The following is a 10,803-nucleotide window of genomic DNA, read 5'->3' on the forward strand; positions in this document are numbered from 1 at the left end:
TGTATGAAATTTATCGTACATTATAATTATAATGTATTTGTTATCTCATCATACTATATCATACATTATCGTACATTATATTGAGATATTATAATGTACATTATAATTATAACATATGATAATGTACAATACAATATAATGTGATATATTATAATGTACGATAATATACAATAACGTATGATAATCTACGATATAATATGATGGGATACAATACATTATAATTATAATGTTCGATAAAATTCATACAAATAAAATTGCGTTATAATGTACGATAATATATGATAGTGTACGATAATTTACGATGCTATACGATAAAATTCATATTTTTTTAGCATTTTAAGCGATGAAAGTTAAATTCACGTGACACTTTGCCATCCTAGGCCGTCATAGCTCGTCAGATTCTCTCGTATCTCGTCGAAATCGAGCGTGAAAGACCGAGTATTGAGAAGATAGATTAGCTTATTTGTTTAAAATGGTATTTGTGTCCGTAATATGGACAAAAGTCAATTTTTAGATTTTTTTTAAATATGAGGTCTAGCCTTGATATTTTGTTAATTTTTAGGTTTATAAAATGAAATTTCTCTTCCATTAAGTCAAAATATTGCTTAACGAAAATACCACTTTCGTTAACTTCCGGAAGACAAATCCGTTAAACAATGAAAGACTCGCTAATGAAAGTGGTATTTCCACTTATTTCCCATGTACAAGTTTAGACAAACACTTTTAGATCTTTCTAATTTGAAAATATAATAGTAATATAAAATCAACCACATATTTACTCCTATGGTGTCCAAAGTCCAAACGCTTTGGACCAGACCCCATTTTTTAATAATAAGAATTATTATCTTTTATCAATAACTTTAATAAAAGGAAGGGTTTATAAGTAATTTTTTAAACAAAAAATTGGTTACGTAAGCCACCTAAACTACATGAATCGTAAATTAGCCAACTTTTGGTAAATACTTAGTAAATAGCCAACTTGTATACGTGACAGCCTATTAACTACTTTTTTTTACATGTTTGGCTGAGTTAGATAAGTCTTTTATTAATCTGTTAATAAGTTAACTTAGCTATTTACAAGAAATTAATCAAAAGTGGGTTATATCCCAATTCAGTATAACCGTGGCGGTATAACTTAATAACCTTTTTTAAAAGAATTGTTTTAAGTGGTCTTTACCTTTCGTGGTTCGTTACTTCTGGCGCAGAGGGGAAAAATAAGAAAGAATCGCAGAGGCGATTTGAGAGAGAGAGAGAGAGAGAGAGAGAGAGAGAGAGAGAGAGAGAAGGAAAATGAGGTGGTCGGAGCTCGCGTGCGTGGTAGGTTCTTCTTCATCTCGTCTTCTTCCTCTTCCTTCTTGCGTTTGAATAGATTGGGGGTTTTTGTTCTCTGAGGGTTTCGACGGTGATTCAAGTCGGAAGGAAGGATTTTAAGCTCGTGATTGCTCATTTTCTTATTAAGGTAAAATAAAATCATTGATTTCTTTGTTTTGGTCCGATTTAGGATTTTAAACTGTGGCTTTTAGATTCCGAGTTGAAATCATGAAAATGGAGTCTGATTCTTGGATACTTGCCTTGAAATTCCTGATTCTTTGTTGTTGGTTTTTGTTTTTGAAACAATATGTTTATTATAAATGATCTGGGAAGGGAACCTCATTTTTTAATTATTTAAGTCTTATCCCCATACATTATTTTACCTAATCGCTTTTAGGCTCTTCTCTCAAGTTGAATCTGAATCGGAATCAAGTTGAGATATACTTTACCCTAATTTTCACTACTCGTTTAGTTCACAGTAAGGACTCTAATTATTTGTTGTGAGTTATTCACAGTTTATTTAAGATTTGATGTAGATATTATACCCACACTGTGTCATCCATCCAAGTCATCTAACGGAAATAGGTTTAAAATATTTGGGGCAGCAATGAATAAGTTTAAAATAAGGTGTATACCATGTCTGAAAGAAGCGTTCAATTCTATGCCTTAATTATCACCGTGACTCATTTCCAAAATCACTAATAGACTAGTCCAACAGACAGTAATCACTAATGGACTCAGTCACCTAACAGTTAAGCATCAATAATCTTGTTTATTTGGGTTTGAAAATGACATAGCTAGAAACCCATTTTTTTTTACAAACGGATGGAATATTCAAGCTGTGACGTATTTCTTTATTTTCACTGTAAAAAAAAGGTGTTGGATGGTTTCTTGTATGTTTATTTTCATCGAATTGCCTTAAATTCTGGCTTTGACATTGGATGTTTGATTACCTTCTGTTTTTTCAGGCTAATAATTCTGGAGATTAAGTCATTGGTTATTGAAAGTGGTGAAAGAGTGACGGGATCGTTGGCTTGTCAGCCTCATTTTTGGGCTTTCGGTTGCGTTTCTCAATCTCAACGGTTTTGAAGGTTAGTTGAATTTCAACAGTTTGCACCAAACTTTTAGTGATGAAAAAAGAGAGAGGGTAGGTAGAGCTGTATATATTCTTGTAACAATTGTGATATCAACCAACAGAATATACACCATTCATTGAAACGGGATTCGAGACTCGGATTCAAGCAATGTCGGCGTGATCATTTCACACGAGAATGAAAAGCAAAACGAGGAAACCGGTGGACGGGCCGAACTGGATTCTGATCGCCGGCGGCGCGTTGCTCAGCACTCTCTCGATCCGCCTTGGCTACAAGCTCAGGCAAGCCTCCGATGACAGCGACACCACGGCATCATCTCGCCGGAGCCGAAGCCGAAGCCACCGCCGCGGAGAAGAAGATCCGAAGGACGAGGAGGCGACCTCAGCGTTCGTCCCGGCCGAGAACGGGGTCATATGGGCGACCTCGCCGGACCGCCTCGAGCTTGCGCCGAACGGCCACCGGATTCCGGCGACAATGGGGTTCGGTTCCCCGTGCGCCTCGGACTCCGGCGGGTCCGCGGACCTCTTCACGAAGCGGGACGCGATCCTGAAGCTGAGGCAACAGCTGAGGCGGAGAGACGAGATGATATCGGAGATGCAGGACCGGATCGCGGAGCTTCAGGCCCAATTGGGTCGGTCGGCCCATCTCGAGGCCCAGCTCGAGGAGGCGAACAGAGACGCGTTCGAGTCGGAGAGGGAGGTCCAGAGGCTGAGGAAGGCCATCGCGGACCACTGCGTGGGCAGCTCCGAGGGAGAGAAGGTCGAGATGCTCAGAAGAGAGCTCGGGGAGTTGAAGGAGGTTCTTCAAGGGAAGGACTACTTGCTTCACAGCTACAAGGAACACAAAGCCGAGCTCTCTCTCAAGGTCGCCGAATTGCAGTCCCGTCTCGCCGACTCAGCTTCGTCCCATCACCCCCTCCTTAACGTCTCGTAGCACAAATCTCTCTCTCTCTCTCTCTATATATATATATATTAATTTTTTTTTATTTACTTCCATACATACATGTGTGTCTGTGCTCTGTTTGATTTCTTGACAAGTTTCCTAGGCTGATTTGGTTCAGTTTTGTGGATCATTTTTCATCTGTTAGCTTAGGAAGGAAAGAAAGAAAAAAGCCTTTGCTGAGTTTGGAAAAAGAATGAAGTGGAAAGTTGGTTATTAACATTGTGCTCACACACCAATTGTCTTAGTTTCATGTTTTAGATATTTGTAGTTATTATCTTGTGGGGAGGTTTATTGAATTTTGGTGGTCATTATTATGAATTTTGCATTCAGCTGTGACTTTCAAAATAGTGTCCAACTACCTTGCCTGATATTTCAGTATTATCTGAATATTGGAAGAGTCATTCATACTTTTTAAAAAAAATGAAAGCTGGATAATTTATACTAGAGATGTTTATACACCAAGTTAAGTATCCCATTGTCATACACCAAGTTGTAATTATCCTTTCAATTTAGAGCTAAATGGTGATATTAGACTCACACCCATATATGATCGGAGTTAAGAGAAGTTTACATACACACATAACAAACCCAAGCACAACAGGGCATTACAGCAAATAGCCCCAATTCACACAAAAAGAAACAGCCTCATAACATGCACATCGAGGTCTCAAATTTTAAGATATAGTTGTCATTTGCCATCTGAGTGCAAATCCCCTTATGACTTTTCATTATTTTAAGTTGTGATTTGCAATTCCAGATCATTATTCTTCAACCCATTTGCACCGTCTGTTTTCTTTGAGGGCATGATGATTTCAACGTTGGCTTTAATAAAGCTTTCACGTTTCATCTCAATGTTCTTACCCCACAGAACTGTGTAGAGCCCACCAATTATCAAGATGGACCCCAGAACACTGCATCAACATCAAGTCTCAGTGTTATACTCATATAGCTAGTGATAAATAAAATAAATTTGTGATAATTCATGGGTAAAATAGATTTTTTTTTTTTTTTTTTTAAACTCATGTAAAGGATATATTATGGGGCCACCTAGGTCAAAAAAGGATAAAAAGTCCCTCCATAGCCCATAGACACCATAGTAGTGATAGGATCATTGTTCTATTGATAAAAGTACAGGACAATATCTTTGTTAAAGTTTCATTATATTGACAGCTTAATTCCTTGCCCTATAGATTCGGGACAGTTTTTCACAAGCATATATATGTCTTTACCTAGAAGAAGAAGAAGAAAAAATTTCTTTTTTTCTTTCAAAATTTGCTGGCGAGTAAGATCAAACTAAAGTAGGTATGGTAATGATAATGAACTTACGTGCCAACATAAATTTTCTCAGAGAGAAGAGCCCAGCTAAGAATGGCGACAACAATGAGAAGAAGAGGGCTAAATACAGACGCGTACAGAGGACCTTTTCTCTGTATACTCCAAGAAGTAAGGAAAAATGCCACTGCCGAGCCCATTATTCCCTGATAATTTAGATAAAAGTAAAAGTTAAAGGACGAAATCATTAAAATACAAACATGTCGCAATTCTTAAAATTCCGACGATTTATTTCGGTTCTTCATTGTTTTAATCGCAAAAATCTAAAAGCCGGGTTCAAATTGCTTCCATAATCTATAAAAAAGGGTCTTGCAAAAGCATTAGTACACACTGGTCTACTCTAGGTTCAAATTCTACATTTTCATAGTGTAAATCTCTTAATATAAGAAAATTACAGGAATATTATTTTTAAAGTTTAATATTTCAAAATAGTAGTTATTTAAAACTATTATAAAAAATAACTTTTTTTTTTAATAAACAGTAAAAAAAAATCCAAAACAACAAACAATTTTTTTTAAACTAAAATCAGCTGTAAGCATCAAGATATATATATATATATATATTTATAATAACTTCATAACACTATTTTCGTGATAAAAACTTTACACACTATTATTGCGTACAAGTTTAAAAACACACTAATCACATCACATGCAATTTCAAGTTAATTATTTACTTGGTTAACAAAAGAACGTGCATGGTAAGCAGGAAAAGAGAAAACTATAGTTTTGGCCTAGCATTTGTCATATAAAAAAAAAAGGATATAAAGTTAGTAATTAGGGTAATACCGAATAGAGAGCAGCTACGAGGTTGATAGTGCTGCGCAACGACCAAGCTGACATCCGATGATCAACGACAAGAGCGATGGCTCCGCACTCGACGCTCGACATCATACACATCATTGCAGTGGTCGTGTATGGGGCCGGAAACTCCTCGCTCATCCCCGCCTAAACAAATTTCATCAATATTTCACTATCTGATAAATGATGGTATACTAAAATCACACCATGTTAATTGTATTTTCTTCTTATTATTTTTTTTTGCTCAAATAAAGCATCGGTGTGGAAAAAAAATATATGTATTTTAAAGTTTTTGATTGATGCTCTTGAAAATTGGAAATCTAGTTAGAAAATATATATATTTCGGAGTTTAAATTTATTTTAATTATTTTATGTAAGCCGATTTCTATTTTGTAGGTCGTCAACCTTACTAATTATTTATATATTTAATAAAAATACAATTTAATACTTGCATGTTGAATCCAATAAATGATGTTTTCTTACGTGACTTGCTGAGGCCATAATTGGAAAATGTAAGAAATATAAACTATTGAGTAAATGAAACTAATCAATAAAAAAATATTAAAAATTAAATTTGCATATTTGTAAAAAAAATAATAATAATATTAAGAATGGATAGATGAACACATTTACGATCATTTTGTGACAATCTTGTCACAAAAACTGATTATTTTGTGACAAATGGTTATCATAAATAAATGATTATTACGACCATTTCCCATAATAATACTTACTTGAATGATGAACCACGCAGCCCAACCAACGGTGCTTAGTATGACAAAAATAGGGCCTATGAGTGGATTTGGGGGTGCAGAGTTAGAAGCACCACTTTGTTTGGCTGTCTCAAGATACGACCAATTCAAATTCAGCTCTCCCAAGCCAATGGTCTCTCCTTGGTAAAACGACAACAACATTGCTCCGCCCACACACAGCGTTGTTCCCACTATCTTCCCAATCCCTTCCTTCTTCTTTATCTCCGCTGATTCTTGTCTACACACATTATAATTGTAATTCTTAATTATAAATTATAGGTTGATTTAGCTAAATAGCTAATTTAAAGTCATGAATTTGCAAAATAGCCAAAATTTGTCTGAAATAGTCAAAATGTGCAATACTCTGATTTCAAAAAAAAAAAAATTTGACCTCAAAATTAATTTTTTGAAAGTGATAAATTGTTTATTATAATCGTCAAAAATTTTAATTTTGGGTGTATATTTTTTTAAAAACGTAAACTTGGTTAGTTTGCTGAAAAGTTAAAATTTTGACTATTTTACTAATCAATAAGTTTCAAATGACTATTTTGTATAATTTTTCCTAAATAATACTCAAGAGATATTTAAAATTAATTTTTGGAAAATGTTAGATTTTTTGCAATTAGAAAATAAAAAGGCATATATGATTAACAATTACCTGAAAATAACGGCTAGGATAAATGTGACTGCTGGGAGGATATTAGACAATGCACTTGTTATTATTGCTGACGAGTATTTTAAACCCACAAAGTAGAATACTTGGTTTGCCACGGCTCTGCAATTTTTAAATACTAGATTAGATAAAAATAAGATCGCTAATGAATAATATATAAGATAAGTTACATTAATACACTTAGATTCACCGTCACACTTCGTCCCTCATAAGTATATAGTAAAAGAGACAAAGTCATATTACCACAAAAAAAATAATTAATCTAAAAATTTATAGTAACAACCAACTTATATTTCTACATAATAATTGAAAATATGACTACTAATCTATAATTTTATAATCACACGAAAACAATTAGAACTATTTTTTATTTATTTATCTTTAAATTCAAATATTATACTTTTAAAACTTTTTTAAGATATATTTTCTAAAATATTATAAGGGACATAGATGATTTTTTTTCCCAATACTTAATGTAAAGCTAGCATGTCCTTTTACTTTAGGTACATGTAATTAATCCCCATAACATATGCGCGCGCGCGCGCACATATATATATATATATATATATATATATATATATATATATATATATATATATATATATATATATATATATATAGAGAGAGAGAGAGAGAGTAGTCTTACCCAGTCAACGAGCATAAAAAAATGCGGAAACAAACGGACATTGTCAGATTGGACCATATGTTCCTGACAATATTAAGAAGAAAAAAATTTTAATTTGATTAATATTACAAATATTTATACATAATTAAATGGCCACATATTACAATTGGCTAACCGTAAAAAAAAGTTTGCTAATAGCTTAAATTGTTCTTATTGGCAATTACCTACAAACTACATGTTAGTTATTACTTGTCTTTATGTTCCTAATAATTTATGCAATTTTTTTTTTTAATTATACTACCCTACAAACATGCTTAGTTGATTATGTATGTGCATTTCTCAAAAAAAAAAAAAAAAAAGATTATGTATGTGCAAATAATGTAAAAATATAATGAATATTTTACTCTAGATTTTTACACATTTACACCATGGGTTCTGATTAATTATAGTTTTCAACAAAACTAACCTATAACTAATCTTTCTTTTCGAAAAATGTTACATTGAAGTTTCAAGTGGAAAGTTCACATGCAACATGCAAGGCGACATATTTGATTGCGTAGAATATATAAACAAAAAGTATATTGGAAAATGATTTCAATAAATCAGATATTTATTGAATTAATTAATACAGGGCACGATTACCTGTAGTCTTCCATCCATTCCCTAGAAGATATATTATTTGCGATTGATTACGTTTCAGATTTCAGGCTTTAAGTGTGTTTTTCGTTGCATATATAAACGAGGAAAAATATGACATAACTGAAATATACAATGATCAGGCTTTCCACACGTCTTTCTGTGCTAGCTTATTAATTATATTATTGCCTATTTGCCTTCATATTTTATTCTATTTCTTTTAAGTAAAGAATTAATTATAGTACTAGGTTTTTGGTGACTAAATCAGTTTATACGCAACGTTTATGTAGATAGGTCTCCACTTATTTCCTGCGTTATTTCATCAAGAGTTTCAGCAAAAAATTAAAAGAGAGCAGCAAAAAAAACTATAGGTATTTCTTTTTTTCTAGTATAAATATAGTTTTTTTTTTCGTGCAATACAAGAAAAAAAAGAAGAAGAACACAGTTCGTATAATTTCAGTAATGGAAAATGTACATAATTTGATAATTTTCCGCGTAAGATTTGTCTGTATATCAAACCTATAGTCATATAGCAACACTAATTTGGCATTAATTGATGAAAATAAATAAATAAATAAATAAAAACTTGAGAATAAAGTACACACTTTCCATGAATTGATTGGCAATTCTGTCTTACGAAGATGTGCCATTAGACAAGACCTAAAAAAAGGGTTTCATACCTCTTAACTAGAAGATTGTAAAATTTCTATTTTCTTGATCAAGACCTAAAACGCGCTAATATTAAGAATTTTAATTCTAACTTCTAACTAAATCTTCAGCCTAATAATTACTTACACACACACACACACATATATATATATATATATATATATATATATATATATATATATATAAATAACTTTTCTTCCATCGAATTCTGTTATGGATCACAAACTTGAGTATAATACTGATCTTAAACTTCAAAGGAAAAATAAAAGTTAAGATCATTATATTCTAGCTACTTAAGCCTTATTTCACAATTGAGATTGGATTTATTTTATCTTACTTTAAATAATCCACTTAAAATATTTTTATTTACTTATCAGTTATCAATCGAACTTTTTTCATTACAACGAACAATACTTAAACGCAAATTATAATGAACAAAAGAAGAAGAAGGATCAGTTGTTTATGGGGGGTTATTGATCATTCATTGATTAGAATATATAAATAAATATATTACATCCAGAAAATTTAAATCAGTTAAATAAGCATGATTCTCTACAATAAAACCTCGAACGATAGTATAATATCTTAGTAACACTTCAAATAAAACCACAAAATATAATTATATACACGTACTATGATCATCAAACTAATATAAGCTTAAAATGAAAATTACCAATACCAATGTACGATAGCTAATCATGAACTAAATGTATATATGGACGTATTAGTTAATACCTTTCCATAAAAAAGCTCATGGGAGCAATAGCTAGGGCTGCGAATATTTGGCGGTATGCAACGAGAACAAACGGACTCATACCCGAATCCAAGGCAACCTTAGACGTTATGTTCATTCCCGCGTACCCGATTTGAACGAAAACCATAACCAAAAATGGCATACAAGAACTAACCCTAGAGTTTTTCACCATGTTTATTTATTATATATTTGAGTATTTTTTTTGCTACTTTCTTTCAAGTACTATATATATAACCTCTATAGAAGGCTAGATATATAGCAAAGAAAGAAAGAAACTAACGGCCTTATATTTGTAAAGAGAGATATGAATCAAATGAAGAGAGATATGAATGTAAGGGAATGAATGAGAGTAGTATATATATTAGAGATAGATGTGCAACGGAAAGCTAAACGAATCTTTGCATGAAAATAAGGAGAAGCAAGAATGGCCATATTGGAAATCATGATTAATATGATAATTTCGTGCAACACTTGTGCTCTTTGCATGAGATAAAGGCCAAACTGATTGCCACTACAACACCAAAGGCACTTTCAGTTCACTCAACAAAAAAAATATAAATATTAAAGTTTTGCTTTCAGTTTTGTCTTTAAGGAAATTCTAGGAGCCACCTCATAGCACATCTTACAAACCAACTAATCTTTAAAAACAAAAAAAATCCTAGGTCCTCATACTTCATTCATACTTGCACACTTGACATGTAATAATTGTTTTGAGATGAAATTAAATTATATATATCTGTATATGTAATATATTGTTATTTATTGCCCTTGTTTTAAGCATATTACATTATAGCGTACTATCAATTAAAAGTCTCTTTTAATCAATAGCATTAATTTAGGCTATTAACCTAATATGATATTTAAGTATAACACAATCGATACTACCAATCTATCTGTCACAAAGCTTACAAGGATTATGTTAGTTCCTTCCGTGGCAAGGTCTTAGTTTGGAAATACTGTATGTTTTAGGTTGTTCAAGACGATTGCGCAACTACTTGTTGACCTGGGTTGTACAAGTCACGTGACAGTCTGCGCGAACAAAACTAAAAACATAATATTTTTTTAGTTCTGATTTTTATGGTGATACGATCGAATTTGGGATCCTGATCAATTTAATTCGTGGAGATTTTGTTATTGACCATAATAAAACTCGCCTAGTGTTTCATTAGGTCAATTGACACTTTTAAGTCAATACACGCCAACCTTATTTTTGAA

General features: G+C 32.5%; 2 protein-coding genes across 2 annotated transcripts; one reads left to right on the top strand and one right to left on the bottom strand.

Annotated features, from left to right (window-relative positions):
* Positions 1 to 1,167: 1,167 nt before the first annotated feature.
* Positions 1,168 to 3,665, top strand: LOC149381402 (uncharacterized). Its single transcript, XM_089601625.1, has 4 exons — positions 1,168 to 1,317; positions 1,393 to 1,459; positions 2,280 to 2,402; positions 2,509 to 3,665. Exon 4 carries the CDS (start codon positions 2,583 to 2,585, stop codon positions 3,336 to 3,338), a length of 756 nt encoding a protein of 251 aa, XP_089457751.1. The 5' UTR covers positions 1,168 to 1,317; positions 1,393 to 1,459; positions 2,280 to 2,402; positions 2,509 to 2,582; the 3' UTR covers positions 3,339 to 3,665.
* A 100-nt stretch (positions 3,666 to 3,765) lies between these two features.
* UMAMIT25 (nodulin MtN21 /EamA-like transporter family protein) lies at positions 3,766 to 9,882 on the bottom strand. Its single transcript, XM_089601624.1, has 7 exons — positions 9,570 to 9,882; positions 7,551 to 7,613; positions 6,890 to 7,006; positions 6,214 to 6,469; positions 5,468 to 5,626; positions 4,674 to 4,825; positions 3,766 to 4,258 (listed from the first exon to the last, which is right to left on the bottom strand). Exons 1-7 carry the CDS (start codon positions 9,758 to 9,760, stop codon positions 4,081 to 4,083), a joined length of 1,116 nt encoding a protein of 371 aa, XP_089457750.1. The 5' UTR covers positions 9,761 to 9,882; the 3' UTR covers positions 3,766 to 4,080.
* Between the last annotated feature and the right edge of the window lie 921 nt (positions 9,883 to 10,803).

The sequence above is a fragment of the Urtica dioica genome, chromosome 11 (assembly GCF_054948205.1).
Source record: "Urtica dioica subsp. dioica isolate 48M chromosome 11, U.dioica_male_clone48M_v1_H2, whole genome shotgun sequence".
NCBI lineage: Eukaryota > Viridiplantae > Streptophyta > Magnoliopsida > Rosales > Urticaceae > Urtica > Urtica dioica.

Bases quoted from the DNA above. Each gene is read 5' to 3' on its own strand.
- LOC149381402 (XM_089601625.1), top strand. From the start codon at position 2,583: ATGAAAAGCAAAACGAGGAAACCGGTGGACGGGCCGAACTGGATTCTG.
- UMAMIT25 (XM_089601624.1), bottom strand. From the start codon at position 9,760: ATGGTGAAAAACTCTAGGGTTAGTTCTTGTATGCCATTTTTGGTTATG. The intron at 4,826-5,467 runs GTATTACCCTAA...CTAAATTATCAG, and splicing joins TCGTAGCTGCTCTCTATTCG to GGAATAATGGGCTCGGCAGT. The intron at 4,259-4,673 runs GTAAGTTCATTA...ATGTTGATGCAG, and splicing joins GAGAAAATTTATGTTGGCAC to TGTTCTGGGGTCCATCTTGA.